Below are 20260 nucleotides of genomic sequence, written 5' to 3' on the forward strand. Positions count from 1 at the left end.
TGAGAACATGCAAACGCTCCAGTTTGTATTGGTCATCGCGCATCCACTGCATATTTGTGGGAGGAAACCTGAGCACCAGAAAAAAAAACAAGTTCAAATGAAAGAATTGAGAGCAGACTGAATCAGATTAAATAATGAGATTGTAGTAATGAGAAGTATCTGGCTTGACAGGACAACACCACAAGCTGCAGAACAAAAAACCCTAACTGGAAAAGGTCTGCAGGTCACTGAGGGTTCAGCACGACAACAGAGACCACTTCGTTCAGTCCCTTCTCAACAAGTCCACCAAAGACGAGTGGAACCCCACCAATATATGACCATCTGTTCCTCGTCCTGTTACCAACCTTTCCTGAAAATTCCAGGCGGAGAAGGTGGAGACCACGTTAGGGAGGTCAGATGGTTTGGGACACGTGGAGAGGAGAGACAGTGTTGACCAAGAAGGTTGGAGATGAAGGAGAGGAAGACAAATCACTGAGGATCATGATGAACGTCAAGAAGGGAAAAATCCATGGACAACATGGGGCTTTGGCTGTAAAGGCAGAATGAAGAAGTCGCTGAGGAACAAAGCAGCAGGAGGCGTCACTGACTGTATGGATCACCAGACGCTGCCACCACTCTGACTTCCCAATCGCCACATGGTCTATTCATCATCATTTGGATCCATTTCAGGGTTAACAGGGTTAAGGGTTCGGTGCAAGTCCCCACTTAAATGGCTCTCGCATTCTCTCCACTTAAAGCAAGTGTCAGTGCGGAGTGGGGTAAATAAAAACAAATGAGCGAGTTAGGCAGAAAAATGAGTCACATTTGGATCGGAGCAGACCTGAGTGACCCTCCACAGTGGAATCCATCTGAGTGGCTGAGAGGAGGAGCAAGCCGTGACACCAGAGCAGAGCAGACGGAGGGAGGGACTGAACAAAGATGGAGTACGTGCTGCTCCTGAGAGCCAGACCAAGCACGTGCGAGCTACGGACCACTGTCATGCGCCACTCTGACACTAAAACACTGACCTTGGACACGAGGTCCATCTGAGTCCACCAGCTCATGCCACTCGATGAAGACACTTGACTATGGTTCAAGAGTAGTGTGGGCAAAGTTCCCCGCTGAGGTTCAAACGCCTCCTTGATCACTAAATCTCAACCAAGCACCAGACAGCTCAGGGGTTTGCCACGGGCGAGAAGTGAGGCCCCGAGTGACGGTCCTCGTGTTGTGGTCAAGCCCACACCGAGACATGATCTGGAGAGGATGGAGACCGAGACCACACCAAGACAGTAGACCTCAGGAAAACCAATCAGCTAACAGTGGTGATCCAATCCACCGTCAGGTGAAACAAACCACAGTCTCCAGGAACCTTACTGGACTACTCCTGACTAGTCAGGAGCAAAAACCTGCTCCCACTGCGGCCGCCCAGTGGACCCGTTTGAGAAGTCAGACTCCTTCTTTTAACTACAGGGAGCGCAGAATGATGAGGCAAATGAGTGTTTTGACCACACCATCCTCCTCTTCATGCACGTTGTCATATCAGATGATGTGCTTCTCTGCAGTGAGAAGGCGTGTGAGATCAACACCCTAGATCAGGTGTGCATCATTCTTTGGCAACTTCCTTTCCTTTGGCAAAATACCATTTCCATGTAGGACGATGCTCCGTCACACGCATCAAGTACTCCACAGCATGGCTGGCAAGAAAGGGCCTAAAAGAAGAAGAACCAATGGCATGGCCTCCTTCTTCACCTGACCCAAACCCTGGAGAGAACCTGCGCTCCCTCATCAAAGGTGAGATTTCTAGGAGGGAAAACAGTGCACCTCTCTGAACAGGCTGCGGTAGCTGCTGCACGCCATGTTGATGGGGAGCAGATGAGTGTCCCGGCAGAGAAAGGCGGCTACATTGGTCACTGACACACAAGGTCAAGAGGGCGAGAGACGAGGTCCCAGGACACAAAACAAATCCAGGGTCATCTCCAGGTGGCTGGAAGGAGACGCCCTGAGTGAGCAGTCAGCGTCTGCTTCATTTCCATCAGGGGCTCTTCGACGTTAGACCCACGGCTGCTGGCCCTGATGTTGTCACATCCCACCGCCCCGGTCTGGATGGCCATTATCAGTAAAAGGTGTGAGGTTGATGCTTCCACCCACTGGTGGTGTTAGAGCCCCGTGCTTTTTACAGCCAGCACAGCCAGGCTCTGGAGGCCAAAGTGGAGCTTTAAAAGCCGTTATTGACTTCTGTCTCCTTGGCTGACCACGAGCATGTTCTGCACCCGGGGTTGCCTGGCTACAGGACTGTGCTCCCCGTCACCTCACACCGGGGACCAAACAATGCTCCTCTCTTTCTTGCAGGATTCAAGAGTAGCCTGCCATCCACTGTGGTGTCAGTATGAATGGAGGGAGTTGTTGATGGACAGGTCTGAGCCAGCGGCTCAGCTCCGCCCATCTCTTCAACCTACAGTAAGAGAGGCAGGAGTGAAGAAAAGGACAGATGGTTAGGTGAGCTCACGTGACCAGCAGAGTCAACAACAAGTCCTTTGTATTCAACCAGTCCTGCTTTTGGCCTGACTTCACCCCCCTGTGTTTTGGTGCTGCGAGCAGCATCTGCTGTCTTCAGCCTGATTTAATTACAAATCGATGTATTCACATTGCTCCGGCAAACAAGTGACGTGAGCGCCGAGCCTGAGGTGGAAAAAGTTCAGTCCAAATGTTTGAGTTGAGTCTACACGATGGAGCGCACACTGACGGGGGATGGGCGGAGACGTGACGAGATCAAGGGAGGCGGCGAGGAGAGTGCAGGCAGGGTGGAGACGGCTGTCGATATACTGTTTCCATCTATCTATCTATCTATATATGATAGTATAGATAGATAGTATTGGCGCTATAACATTAGAGATGGAGGTACCGGGTAACAGGAGAAGAATAAGAGTCAAAGAGGACCATGGATGTAGTCAGTGAGGACCCGAGGGGCCGCACGACGGTTTCAAAGGCAGAAGGGCGGGTCACTGTGGCAGCCCGTGATGGAACATAGACTTAGACTTTCTTTATTGTCATTGCACAAAAAAACATATCACTATATGATGGCAACGAAAATCTGGTGGTTCTGCATCGGATGCTCACCCTGACATGCGGGAAGAAAATGAAGCACGTTGAATGTGCACTGGCAAAGCAAAGGAAGGGAGAAAAACAAATATGTCACTTCTGGACCCAGGCATTGAGTTATGCAACAGGATGGGCAGGTGAGGGCCACGTCAGAGTTGTGGGATCTGGGACAGGCGGTCTTCACATGTCCTCGTATCAGGACTCATCCATTTCAATCCAGTCCTGATTCACCAACGAACCACTTCAGCTAGCTGCAGACTCTCGCACGCCCAGCCACATATGTGCCTACATGTAGTGCAGCAAAGGTCATGTAGTCAGAGCTGAACGGTGCGATAAAGCCCCAGACTTGATAAAGTAGCTGCTGCGAATGTGGCAGAATATAAATCAGCGAGAGAGCGGAAACGCTTATCTCCAGTCAGTGTCGCGGAGGAAGTGAATAAAAGCGTTCTCCATAATGTATGCAGATGCATGAGCCAAACACACAAGGTTATTATACTGTATTATTCCCCACCACTTGTCAGCCAAATACCTGAACAAACTGTGCCTAACGTCCCAGTTTTCCACAGCAGCCTGATCAATTACAATACGCGGCGATGCGCATGAGTAAGGGCTCACTTTAGGGAAGATAACCGTTCGTGTGAGTGACTCGTGACTTGTTTAGCACACGCCACACATGGAAACACCAAAAGGATAAGCTAATCCTCTGTGAGCCACTAAAAGAGTTATGGCTTTCAGAAAGACACGGCTGGCCGTGGAGACGCACTGTCCATTTGAAGTGGAGGCGGTTTTGGGGAGCCGGGGCAGTGGGTGACCAGGAGAGCGCAGCAACACACCGTAGGGACCTTTCTCAGAGCTTTTCAGGACACATTTATACCTGAGAAATGCCTTCGCTGCAGGAAGATTTTGGGCTTGTGTTTGTAGGGCCAGGAGAGGAGGGTGGAGACACAGCAGATCATTTCCAGTAGAGACAGACAGATGGACGGACGGACGAATGCTTTAGTGTCCGTTCCAGAGTACAAAAACAGGCATTCCTCGTTTGTCACAGCTGTTGACCAAGTCTAAAATCCCCACACGTGCACGGACATCACCAAGACACATTAAATAGCTCAATAAATCTGATTAAATACAAGCCGGTAAATACTTCCCAGGCCTGAAGGCAGCCCTCTGCGTCAGTAGAGGACGCACACCTCCACTTTCCCAGCGTCAATATATTCCTCCGTGGGAGTGAGGACGGGCTGCGGAGACCGCGGGTGAGAAAGTGGCGTCGGCAGGAGCGAAGTCAAACGCTGGTCACTGGCGGGGAATGCTGCTTTGGCTTGAGTTTCATGGCTGCTTTACAATTACACAACAGAGTCGACGCAAAGATGCCGCCCGACTCTTCAAGGATTCTCTGCTGCATAACCCTCAACTTCCTCACATGAAGTGCTGAAGTGAGGCTGCAGCGCGAATGGATTCTCTCAGCATGGTACAAGGCCTGACAGAAAAGCTCCTCAGCCCCTCCTCATCTCACACGTCATGCGGGCCCACGGCCAGCACAGGTGATCCAGCCCTGTCATTTCTCCCACACCTCCACTGATGCCAAAAGCATCCTGCACTCTGCATGGCCTCACACGCTCGGTCGGGGACCGCCTCCCCACAAGAGTGATGGCGGTGTCTTCCCACCTGAGCGGAGTGTGTCGCACAAGCACCTCTGCTCCAACATGAGGGCCAAAGCCATAACTGAGGCTTGAGCCAATCTGCGATGACATCATCTCTTTGAAGAGCGTGCACATGCTCGATAGCGATTGTAATTCAATCAGCCAATCACAGCTCTCGGAGCAGAGGGCCGACTCACATGACCACGCAGTTCTCTTTCTTTCCTTCTTCCTTTAATGCAATTGCCAAAGTCCGGACTCCGGCTTCCACAAGTCCAGCGCTAAAGCCCTGGTGGGCCACGCTAATCCGTTTCCAGCATTTCTGAGGGAGACAATGATCCCAGTGTTAGCGCTGGCTAATGACAAGCTAATGTTATTAGCCTGGCTTCCCCAGAGGCAGGATCAGAGTTGGGGCCCTCCGTGGCTCCTCCTCTGATGGGCTCCTCATCCACTTCTCCTGCGTTACGATGGAGTCTAATGACCAGTTATGAAGAAGACAGATGGCGCGCGTGCTAGGGTTACATGCGTAGAATGGGCCTGTCAGTTATGTATGAGATCATGACGGGGGAGATTTTCCACGCATGTCTGACATCCAGGCATGACCTTCGTCAAGGTCAGACAGTACTGGTGATGGAGTGGAACTACGACTTTCACTTGCCTGTCAGCCGAGGGCAATAGACCACCACATCTGGGCCAACTCCTCAGTGAGGAAAGTGGCAGCCCTGGATGCAGCTAGGAGGTGGTGGAGAGGTACAAAATACACAGAGAGACTTCAGCGCGCCCAGCGCCTTCGAGCGTTTTGTGACAGGGGAGGGCCTTAGCGAACAAGCCGCTGCCACCTTTGCTTTTTAACAGAACGCCAAGTTGGCATCACTGATTTTGGGATGCCCGGTCGGGCGAGTGTTGGCAGGCAGTTCCATGAAAAGCCAACAAGGTAATGCCGGGGTTTCACCAAATCATTTGTGACCAGGAATATCACACCTGGATGAACGACCAAAGCCAGCGCAAAGGCGGCGCGATAAACAGGGATAAGCGTTTCAGGTGTTTGTGTTTTGTTTGTGGACTTTTGGAGTTTGTGCCTTCTTGTTCACTGACTGAACGGATTATTGCCGAACTCTTTCTTCCTGCTGCATGTGGCTCCAGAGAAGCAGCAGAGCAGTGCGCGCGGGACGTTTTTTCAAACTTTGGCTTTTGGCGTCATATTCCACATCCCGAGGTTCTGAACGGTGCTTTGAGATGAAAAAGAATCCTCTGAACAATGGTCTTCGCTATAACAAATGACAATTGACTTACAACACCAAAGGTGCGCTCGCACCTTCTCCAGCACCTCACACCTACTTTGTGGCCACAAAAGAGTCTTGACAGAGTTGAAATCATCGACTGTATTTGTTTGTGATGACCTCAGGACACACCTGAATGGCAGGCATCTCACAGAGCACCACGCGTGACTGAAGTCAAGTCGTCCAAACGCTCTGAGAAGTGTGAATATGTAGGCATGAACTTTCCTTTAGTGCTGCAGCTTGTGTCACTGCCTTCACTCCCACTCATGGTGAGTTTATCAGACATGTGTATGTTGAAACCTGTTCCATCCCAGCATTGCCGGGGCCATCTCGTGGAACCGTCGATGACATGTCCACCACACTGTCCGTCATCCAGAGAAAGGTGTCACAGAGTTTGGCCGAGATCACCTTTGACTGACGAGGAAAGGCCAACAGTATCTGCGGTGGTCAGTGGTTTGTGTTGGGGCTGTTGGACTCAACACACCGGGATTCTGAGCTTTTACATTCACTTTCCACCATTGTGATGCAGTCACCGATCCAGTCACACCCAGTGGAAAAACACATTTATGAAATGAATACAAAGACTACATCCCTGTAAAAAGCAAACATCTAGTGGCAAACAAATGCGATGGACATCTGGCCGTGGTTTACTTGAGGAGTTCAATGTAAATACAACCTGTCTCTGGGAGACAAGAGTGCCGTCACTCGACTAAGTGATGAAGGTGAGGGACGCAGCGGAGAAATGGGGATGAATGAGCTCGTCTTCCAGAAGAGAGGAAAGAGGCTGATGTTGCACAGGTGATGGTGCGTGAGGAGTCATCGGCTTTCACAACAGTGAAATGCGAGTCAGGTCTCGTCTGATGAGAAGTTTCCTAAGGCTGTAAAGTTAGAGACCAGCAGCCCACGGCTGCATAAAACCACAGAAGAGAGTGGGATCAATACAATAGCTTCCATGACTCAAGAGAAGTGCTCGTGTATGGATAAAGCACAGTCTGGGGCCCCGAGGTTCTCACCACCGCGCCACCATGCAGTTAGCAAGTGCATTCTCATCGATTCATGACAAGATAAACCTCAGGAGTGTGAGACCAATTGACACTTTCTCTCCAAACAAAAAAGTGGCGACTTACTTGTACTTGGCATTGACTTGGTCAGCAGCCTTGTGATAGTTGTCCGTGGTGATCTTGTAGATCTCAGCACTCTGTGGAGGGAAAAGACGTCAGCCGTCAAGAAATGAATTTCACCTGTCAAATCTCACTTCACCAGCTCTACATTCGGCCCCACGGTGAGTCCTTGACTCGGCCTCTGCGCTCGTACGCTTTGCAGCTACAAATGATTTGTCCATGTGAGACGGTCTTCAGTCGAGAGCCGCAGGACAAACATGCACAGGTTGCAGCAGGTTATTGGGTGGCGGCGGTCAGAAGTCCCCGCTGACCCTCGGCAAATGAACATACAGAAGGAGCACTCCGTCTGAATTAGCTGCCTCGCAGCGGCAATATCGCACGGCCACGCCACCATTTGTGGGACGGGTCAAACTTCTGTTGGGTCACGCTTCATCGGCTCTCGCGCACGTCGGTAACTTAACGCTGACGTGTGGGATATTGAGATAGATGGTGTGATTGATGCTGCGCTGAGATTTGATCCGAGAGCAAAATTAGGCAACGCTGTCCAATACATCAGTCAATAGCCATGTCCAGAGGAGCTCGGGTGAGTGAGCTCAGCGGCGCGCTCTGTGGAGCAGCACAGACGGATCCGCAACAGTGAATTACACAAATGTGCTGCATTTATCCCCTTGAATATATTCAAGCGCCACTTCTCCAGTGATAACTGTCAACCTCTAGGTCCAATCGCTTCCAACTTAACCTCCCACTAAGGAGCAGATTCATCATATTCCAGAGGAAATCGATAGAAATGAGCTGCACTCCTGGACAGATCGATAATAGTGCTGTAGAGATGAAGATGCCCAGTGATGGCCATCCTGACAAAAGGTCTGACGGGGAGGGTCAGGTCAAGTCCGGACGATCCTGTCTGCTGCAGCTCTGGTTATCACCTGAGGCTGGTGTCTTCCTGGAACTGGCCAACGACTGCTCTTCTCAGGCCTAACTCACGTTAGCATTGCTAGGAAGGGAAGACGAAAGGAGAGGCAGGGAAAGCCAGCAGTCACGTCCTGGGGCTCAAACAGCTATAAGGTCATTTTTAAAGGTCCATTTTTTTTTAAGTGTTGGATCCAAGTGGAGTGTGATAGCACGTGCATTTCAATAAAACACCCGATAAAATTCAAGTTCTGTCCTGAATACATTTTACTTTCAGCTTCTCTGATTGCCCTGTGTGGTTGTTCTGCTGCCTCTCCCAGTGGAGATCTGAATGGAGCTGGAACCACAAGAAAATAAATATGATGGAATTTTATCCGCCAATTACTGAGGAGCCAACGATGGCTTCTCTTTTTCTGGTTCATTGGATCCTGTAAGGTGACATTCAACAGGGAAGCAGGGAGACGCTTCACAGCTCAGCAGCAATTGGGAGGTACTTACGGGGCTACAGTGTCAGACGACAAGAACACCCAATCCTCACTCCCATGGGGTCATACAGGGGAGTCAAACTGGATCCCTATAGGGCCGTGCGGGTGCAGGTTTGGGTTCCAACCAACGGATTAAGGTCTTCAGAGCCCTGATTGGATCAGCTGGACCGAAAACCTGCACCCGCACGGCCCTTGTGGGCTTGAGTTTGACATTGTGAAAGTGGTAGAGGTGGACCCCTATCCTTTTTAGGGCTGGTGGCTTAGGAAAGCCGATAACCGATATTGGGCCGATATTCTGGGACTTGACTTTGGTGGAGGTACAAGGTTATACAGGATGGTTTTACCGCTTCAGTTGAACACAAAAATGTCGACTAACTTGCAAAAATGGGATGGCAGACGGAGAAGAGCGTTTGTGGCTGTGGAGCTTGTATTTCCCTTCTCTGAAAACCGTGCTGCGAAGGCACTGTGGGAGAGGCCTGTTTTTCAAGATGGATCCCGGATGTGAACCTTGTCATTGTTGTCAGTCTGTCAGAGTTCCAAACATATGAACAAAGTGACGGGGCTCCTCAAATCAGCGTCTCAGTCGGAAGTCAGAGTCACATGGCTTCAACGTTATAGTTGACATACGGCAACTCATGACACATGAGTCCGTTTTTAGACAGAATGGGAGCTGCTTCAGATGGTGATTTGTGATTCAGACTCACGGCGTGGCCCATCACTCATGTTTGCACTTCTTTGAGGTCATTCAATGCCAACAGAGCACTTCAGGTGATGCGGCCACTTTGTGAACTTCAGATATACTACCAGATATGACTCTGAGGAGGAAAGTTGGACGGCTCCGTCTCTCGCGTAGGAAGCCGGACAACATGGGGGGCAGTCGGAAATCTCCAAGGCAAAACGGCATGGATGGTTTAACACCACATTACAGCTCAACAATACTGAAAAACATCCTCCTTGATCTCTCAGACCCACTCTGTAACGTTGGATGCTTGAGAAGCCGGTGCAGCTTTTATGAGATTTCAGAGAAACGGGCAGGAGTGGGCTCAGCAGGGTGCAGCGGCTGGAAGAAACCCGGAGCATAAACACTATCCCAGGGAGAAATCACCCCTTCATCATCCCCTGCTGGTCGCCCTGTGCATGACTGTTCCCTTCACAATCAAACCTGGATAATTGAGCTGTAATTATATAGTATTATTGGGAGCAGCTCTAGTGAACTGAAATTGTTTTCACACATTCTAGGCGGAAAAACGGTCAAAGAGAGCGTTAACTTGCCCAAGATTTGTTTAATTAACCATGGTCTGTCGTTTCCTTCACCGTCCCGTCAGAGGAGGCTTCTGGTGCAGCGTCCTGAATCAGCCGCAACTTGAGGCCCAGATGAACAGTGAGGTGAAAATGTAAGTGCTGATCGAGCCCTGCCCTCCTGGCCTTGAATCAAGTACTGCTCATGTCGACAAAGACACTGTCAAGAGCAGAGGACAAGGATTTAAGAGTATTCAACGATAAAGAAAGAGATTTGGTGTTGGGAAGTGGGAAAAGCCTGGGACTTTTCCTGGGTGAGGAAATTGAGCCGTTGAGGAGAAGACGCTGGACTTGTGTGCGCGTGTAGAATAGCAAGTGAGGAGCAATAATGCCTGGCTAAATGGCAGCGCTGGCACTGAACAGCACACGCCGCCAGTTGGGAGGACAAAAGGCCATATGTTACTGTGTTTGCAGTCTCCTCTCACGGCACATACAGGCAAACAAATAAGGGGCTATCACACATACAAACAGTGGCGAGGGTGAGAGAACACTGAGTGGGCTCCAAGTTTCATTTCCTGTCACCACACACACTAATTCAAAGATAAGAAGTGACCTTTCTAATCTCAGGCTTCCTGCTGACTGTCAGAAAACACTTGTTTTCTTGACCAAAACAGTGCCCGACGTTACATGAGTGAATCAAACATTTAAATGATGAATTGAAACAGAACAACCATGAAACTTAAGGTGAAACATGATGATGAAATTTGAAGATACGCTGGAGCACTTTGTCCTTCAGGAATTCAGTCACACCTTCATGTCCTCCTTCATCATGAACCTCACCAGCTCATCATCATCATCATCATCTCAAACATTCTTGGTCCAAGACGGTCCCTCCTCTCCAAGTGTCTAAACCTTCTGCCCTCCCTCAGTATCCTCAAGTCTCACTCCCCACACTGTGATTCTTGTCTTCATGTCAGAGCTTGCGTTTACGGAGTCACCAGTCTCGCTGCTCCCCTTCTGTCACCGATCGCTCCGGTCAGTCAACTCCACCTGTACAACGCTGCCTTCACCCGCCACAAACAACACCCCCAGAGCCTCTCTGTCAGCCACTGCACTCAGTCCAAGACCGAGACAAGACCAGATCCCTGAAAAAAGTGGGTGGTCTTGAGACAATCTACTGCAGTACTACAGCACTACCTGAAGGCAAATGCTGAAGGCACAGTGGAATACATTGACAAGAAAGAAACATGTGTTCACCAACAACATACTCTTAGCTCACGCAAGCATTTGTTTCTCACAGTGGCCCGGGATGAAGTCCATTCCTGATGAAGTCATTTTAGAGCCTGCTCGGGGGTCAGTCCCAGCTAAAGCACTGCAGTGATGGACAGAGGACAGCAGCGATGTTCCCACACACTCAGAGGAACGTCTTCACTTGGGTCAAAACAAAGACAAGTAGGTCTTTGTATGAACAACGTCTTTTTTCTGATCAGGCGCAGAGCAGAACAGGCGGAACAGAAGACCAGCCAAACAGGTGCCATCTTCAGGCCGGATACCAATGAAGGATTGGTTGATTGTGGACGGTCTAATGACCAAACCACAGTTCTACACACTCATCAGTTCTGAGGTTCCTGTCCTCCATCCATTTCCTACTGCTTAGCTAAGGTTGGGTCACCTTTTTTTAGGAATTGGGCCTCCCACTGAGGCTCATCCCAGTTGGACATGGCTGGGCCTCCAGGCCCGAGTGCTCCAAGCCCGCTCCATATGGAGGAGATGCAGCCTTGGAGTCCTCAACCTCAAGCCGACTCTCAGTCTTTCGTGGTGACGGTTTGTGCTGAGCCAGAGGGCAAAGTTCTCCATTTAGCGGCAGACCTCGCTCGCTCTCATCACCTCCAGAACAATCATAAAAGCAGACAGAATGAGTCTGAATCTTCACACCAACCGTGAGCCGTCGCCGTGTTCACTGGCTTGTAGGGACAAGAGCCACTCCCTCTGGACAGTCAAGATGGCGGATCCACCCCGCTGACTGCTACGACCGGCTTCTCTTCAATGTCACCTCTTCTAGTGGATGAATTTTCCCTCTCTGAATACATCAGCGACGGCTCGTCGCTGGGCTTCCGATCCTTCAACTTCAGGATTAGACGAACAAACATGTACATCGGCAGCTTTTGTTGCACAGATTGCGCTGTTGAGAATGCACCTCCAGTGAGAGAGAAAGAGAGGACACCCATTCAGCGTGTGTTTTAAACCTTGTGATGGACAAAGGAAGCCAGTGAGAGCAGCCCATGCTGCAGTGGTTAGTGAGGAAACGCAGCCGAGGCAGGGGGGTCACTAATGCATGCGGCTTGCTTTTTGTGTGCGGCAGAGCTGTGGGAGACCAACCAGGATGCCTTTCCCCAAGCATTAGAAGTGGACTTCAGACCGTCAGACGGCCCACACGACAGGGTGAACGCTGAGGATTCACTCGCAGCAACAACGGCCCTGGATGCCCAGTGATGACCAGGAGAAAGCCATTGGCCCTCCACACCCTCCAGCAGCAGAGCATCCAGAGCAGAACCACCCGAGGAAGGAACGTTCATCAACCTTTCTTTCAGCATTAAACGTAGGCAGCTTCCTCAATGGACCGTTAGAAATGATATCAAAGCGACAGAAGGAGTGACAGAACCGTCTGACTGAAACATGATGAAGAAAGCAGGAGGACGTGAAGCCATTACTTCTTTCATGACTTCGCCAGTGTGTTACTTCACTCTGAGATGGCAAATGTTGTTGTTATTTTCCTCCTGGGGAGAGCACCAAAATCCAATTTGGTCCCCGTAAATGAAGACTAGGAGAGTGAAGAAAAGCAGGGAGAAAAAGTGGGCCAAAGAAATCTGAGATGAAAAGATGGACGAGGACAGATGGGGTGAGGACGGAAGGGAAAAAAAGCAGTTGATGGTTAAATATGAGATTGTTTTACAGAGTGGCAGGTATTGAGTGAAAAGGTAATAAATATATAGATATTGTTTTCAGGGCTTATTTGGTACTTGGGGCTGAGAGGGGCCGAGCTGTGGGCAGACTTGGTGATGGGCTGTCACTGGGAGCTTCTTTGATAAATAGCCCTGTTGAATTGGAACAGACGTGTAATATATATCAGAATTATATTGCCTCTCTTTGTTTCTGTTCCTCCGGCTGCGGCTGCTGCGGCGCTGTAGAGAGCAGAGGTGAAACACGGCGCTGCTGGGGGTGTGTGGGGAGTCTTCACAGCATCACATTTGATGATGACAATTCAGTCCAACACAAGAGGTCCTCAAGTGGGGAATCGCAGCCTGTCCAAAATCAAACTGTGCTCCCGCTGCAGTTTGTGACTTTCAGAATCAATGACGACACACCAAGAGTTACACATGTAAACAAACACAATGAGTTGTTTAGCCCACTATAAAAATAAACTATTGTTCATCTTTTTTTTCATTTGTATTTAAACTTTTTTAATAATGCTGATTGAAATGATAATCTACTTGACGAGCATACTGTTGAATTTAGAGTTGGATTTATTGGATTCAATTTGTTGTTTTGGCCACAAACATAGTTCTTGAACAAGTGCATCGTGTGGTGATGAAATTGTGTTTCCATTCTATTTTGAGGTTGAATCCATAAAGCATGATGACTTTGTTCATCAGGCATCTTAATGAATTTCTAAGGCTCTAAATAAATCCTTGGCATGATTGAAATATAATCATATATGACAACTTAGAGCAATGTTTCTCAAGTATTTTAAGGGTTAGGGAAGTTCATTGAATAATCACAAGGTCCCCTGGGGGAATACAGTGGGCAAAAAGTATTTAGTCGGCTGCCAATTGTGCAAGTTCTCCCACCTAAAAAGATGAGAGAGGCCTGTACGTGTCACCACAGGTGCACTTCAGAAATCCAGAGAATCTCATCATGAATGAATTGGTAAATTCCTCGGTAAAATAGGTGTTTGGTCAAAAACCCAAGTTCATCTCAATACACCCTGAGAGAGTTACAGAGACCAAACGTTTACTCTTCACGAGAGGTTGGAGGTGTTTTGGCCCATTCCTCCATGCAGACTGCCTCTAGAGCAACACGGATTTTCAACTGCCTCCAAGGATTTTCTATGGGGTTGAGATGTGGAGGCCACTCCAGGACCTTGAAACGCTTCTTATGAAGCCGCTCCTTGGTTGTCCGAGCGCTGTGTTTGGGATCGTTGTCATGCTGAAAGACCCAGCCACGTTTCATCTTCAATGCCCTTGCAGATGGAAGGTTTTCATTGCAAATCTCACCATACATGGCCCCATTCATTCTCTCCTTTACGCGGATCAGTCGTCCTGGTCCCTTTGCAGAAACACAGCCCCAGAGCATGGTGTGTCCCGCCCCATGCTTCACAGTAGGTATGGTGTTGTTTGGGTGCAACTCAGCAGTCTTTGTCCTCCAAACACGACGAGTTGAGTTTAGACCAAAAAGTTCCGTTTTGGTTCCCAATCCTCTTCTGGATCATCCAAATGCTCTCCAGCAAACTTCAGACAGGCTTGCACACGTACTGGCTTCAGCAGGGGGACACGTCTGGCACTGCAGGGTTCGAGTCCCTGGTGGCGTAGTGTGTTACTGATGGTGGCCTTTGTCACTGTGGTCCCAGCTCTCTGCAGGTCTTTCACTAGACCCCCCCCATGTGGTTCTGGGATTTTTGCTCACCGTTCTTGTTGTTATTTTGACCCAGATGGAGGGAGATTATGGGTGGTCCTGTAGGTCTTCCATTTTCTAATAATTGCTCCCACAGTTGATTTCTTCACACCAAGCTGCTGACCTTGTGCAGATTCAGTCTTCCCAGCCTGGTGAAGGTCTACAATTTGCTTCCTCATGTCCTTTGACAGCTCTTTGGTCTTGGCCATAGTGGAGTGTGAGGGTTTGGGGTTGTGGACAGGTGTCTTTAATACTGAGAAGCAGTTCAAACAAGAGCCATCAATACAGACAAGGAGTGGAGGACAGAGGAGCTTCTGACAGAAGAAGCTTGTTTGTAGGTGACCAAACACTTATTTTACATTCATTCATTAGAAATCAAACGTGATTCTCTGGATTTCTGAAGTGTACCTATGGTGAAACGTACAGGCCTCTCTCATCTTTTTAAGTGGGAGAAGTTGCACAATTGGCGACTGACTAAATACTTGCCCACTGTATGTGAATCCACAACATGTTCCATGGAGCCTGATAAATGCATTATGGTGCCTTATGAAAGTATTAAGAATGCACTACAGATGAGTGAAATTCTTACATTCCTATGGTGACCAACGTAAAGGCGAGTGTATTTATGACATTGCTGATAACTCGAGAAACTAGAGAGTTTTGACGTTCTGCCCACGGCTGACGCCAGCAGTTGGTAAAGGCTCGAGCATTTGAGACTAATGTGGAAGTTGGTGGGGCACACATGAACATACACGAGGTTAGCAGTGAAGGTTGCGTGATGACGGGGCAGCCTCACACCACCGACAGGATGACAGCGCCCATACACAATCCACAGGCACCACTCCTCAGCAAGCAAGTGCCCTGCCGCTGCACCAGGACAAGCTCTTCTGTTGCATCAAGACTCACACAGACGGAGCATCCTCAGATCATTGGACTGGACGAGAGGGGACGGACGCTGCAGGCACTACATGAGGTGATGGGTGGTGTTCTTACCCACTCCTCCAGGCGAGCCACTTGGTCCCGGTAGAAGGCCTCCTGCCTATTCAGATCAGCCTCCTTGGACGCCAGCTTCTTAGCCTGATGACAAACATACATGAGAGTAAGAGACCTGACACTGTGTGTGTTGTGGCAGAAAGAGCAATTCAAGCAATGCCACTCGCACGGCTGGTCCTCATGGCGCCGACTATAAAGCGTGACATGTTGCCAGCTGGCATTATTCGAACATTCTCTTCGTTCTGATCAATCTCCCACCATCGAGGAGGAGGCGCAATCATCGCCATCGTCTTCAGCAGCTCTACGTATCTCCACTGTCCTGGCTCCACTGTAACCTTCACGAGACGTGCCTCTGAAGCAGACCACAGATAAGAGCACCAGCTATCATAGTCCGTGCTCTGCAAGATCTCCTTCACTTTCTCAACCACAGAGCAGATTTAGTATCTTCACCAGGCGCGCCGGTCCAGCGGACGAGGCAGACATAAATCAAGTGACTTATTTTTGTTAGTGACCGGACAATAGGACGCCAGAGGAAGAGAACTCATAAAACGGTGGGAGTTGAAAACCTCACAGAGGGGTTTCAATTCCAGACAGGAAGTTTGAATCCAAAGTTGATTGCTTGATATTACTGGACGTAAACAAAGGAGCGTTCACCTTTGTTTAAACAGGTATCGATGACTGTCTGCTCATTTTAACCACCTGGTCTCATCTTAAATTGAGAAGGAATGAAGAACTTAAAATGCACGTTTTGATGTAGGACCCATTTTCTTCAAGCACTTGAATTATTTTGTGAGATACATGTGTGAGAGAGTACCACGTGAGGCGGGGGTCTCAAACTTTGGGGCCCCGCAGTTCTGACGATGACCTCAATTGACCTCAGAAGGTGGGAGAATTCTCACTCATCTCAGATGGCAAACCAAGATGGCTGCTGTCAACATCCAGGAGACCTCCTGTAAGACTGCAGATACACAACTTCTAACTTTTTTTTTTGCATGTTTGCATTGTGTTCACAAAATCAGTGAAATGAATAGCTTTTTTTGCACATGGCACCTGGAATGTGCTGAGCTCAGCAGTGATGTCACTTCCCAGCTCCATCAGCTCCACCTTGGCCAGGGCTGGTTTGAGACCCCTGCTTTCCACGAGTAGGTGGCAGATGACGCTCCAGTGGTGGAGGAAAGACAAACATTCTCAACACTAGCATGGAGTGATTTTCAGCCATGGCATCGACATCCTGTCTGAGCTTCATGCGTCTGTTTCGCTCCATCACAATGGTATGTTTCTGTGTTCACCATGGCAATAGAGATGTCAAACTCAGGCCACACAGACTCAGATGTAACGATGATGATGATGATGACTCAGATGCTGAAACACAACACGACGTCTAACTGCACGTCAATGGGCCAGTCAACTTCATGCATACAATAGCGCAATCCAGCACCATGTGGATCACTGAGAGCTTTGTTGAAGAATAAAAACCGAAGCACACGGCTGCACTGATCAGCTTCAATTGACTCAGACATCGAAGTGAAGATGCAACTGTGCCTCAGGGATCGTGATTCTGCTTCGCACCAGCTTGGTGAACAACACAGCAGCCTTGTAGACCAAGCCTTATCGTCCAAAGGTCTCAGCTATCTTGCACAGCAGAACGTTTAGAAACCACCAAGCTGTGTAGACAGTGAGCGGCGCGACACACAACAATTGAAGTTTTCCTGCTCTTTTGGCATCAGGAGCAAGGGAGGTACGTGCTTTACCTTTGACTGGTACAAAACACTGCGACCTGTGCAGACCAACTCCCAGCCATCATGGGTCCGACAGACGTGCTTGGTGAAGTCTTCACCGAGGGCCTGAGCCGCCCGCCGCTTGCCAAGCCCCTCCACACCCACGGAGCTCTACACAGTAACATTCAAGATGCTCGAGAGTTGCAACTGTCCGCTCACCCTCCAGCCAGGCAAAGTTAGCCTCTTCATCACGCATGCAGAAATACTGAACCACAGCTCTGCTTCAGAGCAGCGGAATCACACAAAGTCACTTCTGCTGCACTGTGAACTGCAGAAGACGATCATTACCTCATCTCAGCCTCTCGCCGCGGATAACCATCAGAGATTGACTTTCAATCATCTCCAAGCCGACAAAAGGCTGTCGGAACAGGAGTGGCACAAGTTTCAAAGTCGAGCCAGAGCTTTGAGCTTGTAACGGTGGCAATCTCTTCCAATCTGCTCCACCAAACAATCCAAAACATCACTCGTGGATTCCAAGATATGAAAACAGCAGTCTTGAACATTGACTCAGTTGATTGTGGGTTTAGCGCTCTTAGGTGATTAAACACGTTTAAACAAGCAGAAAGCATGCAACGCATCATGGAGCTAGTCATGAACATCTGGGTGTTTCTCAAAAAAAAAAAATCCCAAAAGAAACTCCATTATGACTGAAGTCTGTTGCTCAAGTCACGCATTTTGGCTGGACATGTGAAGAGATGGACCACGTGAGGAAGGCTGCAGATTGGAGAGATCAACAGTTGGATTTATTGTCACCAATTCAGTACATGTAAAAACGTTGCCCTCTCCGTTCTTCTCTGCTTCATCCGTTGGATTTATTGCAGTTATCCAGGAAGTAAGTGGACAACATGGCATCAGTACTGAAAAGTGAAGCCAGTGAACTATAGATACCGGTAACAACAGTGAGCTGCACAGGAAAAAGAACAGAATCTCACTCCAGACAAAGCACTATTCAGCCATTTGGGGTAAATGAGGGAGAGGAAGGGAACTCAGAGATGGATTTTATCCACAAACTTTTCCAAAGCAAGTTGTTGCAAGAAAGGGAACTGAGAATACAGCAAGGCACTCATAAGGCGAGGTCGGCGCAGAGCTACTCCGAGACAGGCAACTGTCAACTTCCAGGAATTAGTGACCAGATGACATCGATACGGAGGGAGGCATGGAAGAAGGGGAACATTTTGCTGGACGACAAAAATATGTCGGACCATGTTAGAATGTGGACGTAGTTCCTGAAAAGAGGGCTCGTACGACATCACACTTCATGAGTGCAGGAGTCATCCTTCACGTGAAAGACGATGAAAACAGCCTGTGTCATTACAGGCGCTCCCTGCAGCTGCCCTCTGAACATCCCTACACTTATTGGAGGATCACTTTGATAGAGCAAGAAAGGAGCACATCAGAGATGTGGGTCACAGACAGACATCTGCTTCCAAATATCAGAGGACAACAAACCAGAAGTGAATCAGAATGCCCCCAAAAGACTACCTTCCTGGTTAGCTGGTGGAGCAGTGCTACCAACCTAACACGACAAAACACTAATCCCCTTTCATGAGTTTGCTTTCTGCCTAATTTCAAATGAAAGGCGTAAAAAGCGGCGGCTTCAAATCCCAGTGTGGAGCCTTGGGCAAGCTCCTTTAAAAACAAGGAGGACCTTGAATGATTTGCTGCAGGAGCTTCATAAGCCGCTGCTTAGTTACCGTTGGAATTGTTCGGAGACAGCGTGTATTCATAAGGCACAAGCTAATTGCCAGTGACAGCTCTTAATGAAGGTCAGGAGGAAAACTCAGCTCGTTTGTCCCGACACTTTCCTGTCAGGACCACAGTTTCATTTGTAGCACTCGGCCTCTGCGCATCAACACGTCACGAGTTTCTTCAGGCGTATCGGACGACGCACACTGGAGGAAGATTTGGAAGGTTTTCAGGACAATAGAGTTCATTCAAATCCCGATGATGATGTTGGATATTGACTTGCTGCCAAACCAATCCGTCCTCACTTCCACGGTCTATTGGACTATTGCGTCCCATACTGACGCAGAAGGCAGCCTTCAGGACGTAAAGGTCCACTTTCCCATCGTCGGTATATGACGCCTTGGGTTTATGAAAATTATAAAACAAAGTCGAAGGACTCCCACTTGGTAACCTTGGCAACAACACTGAAAGGTGGTCAAGACTTGACGGACGGAAGCTTCTGATGTTCCGAGTCGTTTATGCCACCATATGTTGGAATGAGATTTTCCAAAAGATCAGGTTTGCTCGAGCAGCTCCACACAAAGCCATCAAAATCAGTGACGCACATTTATTTCCTCCACAAGACAAAACACTGTCAATGCATAACTGTGTGTGAGTGCAACGCTCAATGCGGGGGCAGACAAAAGACGCGCACCTCAGACACAGATCACAAGAGCAGCTGTACCCACGGATCAGGGGAGGAGGGGGATAAATCTGAGCTGAAGGCAAAACTAAAGAGGTTAATAAAGAAGTGTTCAACGGGACTTTTGTTACAACCGTGTGTTGATGTGTGTGTGTGTGTGTTTGTGTTAGATTTCCATATGTGCACACAACCCCTCCTCCTGAACAACACACACCGGTCCAGACACACGCACAATGCCAGGATTACTTCCGACTGATTAACTCCATTCAGCGGACTTTTAAGATAATCTAATCATAGCGGAGGCCAAACCTCTGCGCTGTCCAGCCTTTTGTCCGCCTGATGAAGAGGTGCTCAGCATGGAGGGGCAGATCAGAAGCACAGAGAGGATGGACGGGTGAAATCGGAGAAACAGATGGATGTGAACTTTACACTCAAAAGTCCAAAAACACAAGCCCTCGTCGTCATCTGTTTGGTTCAGTTCCATGTCCCTTACATATTCCCTGACAGTTCGTTCCCTCTGCCAGGCATGATATGTTTTCGACAGCATTCGTATGTCTGTGTCCAAAATAACAAAAACAAAAGACAAATCAAAAACAAAAAAAAAACAAATCAGGAAGTATGTCAAATGGGAACCAATGATTCAGTTTTGGCTCTGGATCCAGGAGTTTCTATTTAACCATCCTTTAACGCTGGGAGATAGGAGC

The 20260-nt window shown here is 48.8% G+C and overlaps 1 protein-coding gene across 3 annotated transcripts in view; it reads right to left on the minus strand.

The window, feature by feature from the left end:
- Window positions 1–20260, minus strand: part of chchd3a (coiled-coil-helix-coiled-coil-helix domain containing 3a) — a 70718-nt gene that overhangs the window by 12588 nt on the left and 37870 nt on the right. For all 3 annotated transcript variants that reach the window (XM_053863707.1, XM_053863710.1, XM_053863708.1), the window contains 2 exons: window positions 15411–15494; window positions 7120–7190 (listed from right to left, as the gene is read on the minus strand). In XM_053863707.1, the coding sequence (XP_053719682.1) occupies window positions 7120–7190; window positions 15411–15494 (155 nt within the window). The remainder of the gene's footprint in view (window positions 1–7119; window positions 7191–15410; window positions 15495–20260) is intronic.

The sequence above is a fragment of the Synchiropus splendidus genome, chromosome 4 (genome assembly GCF_027744825.2).
Source record: "Synchiropus splendidus isolate RoL2022-P1 chromosome 4, RoL_Sspl_1.0, whole genome shotgun sequence".
Taxonomy (NCBI): domain Eukaryota; kingdom Metazoa; phylum Chordata; class Actinopteri; order Syngnathiformes; family Callionymidae; genus Synchiropus; species Synchiropus splendidus.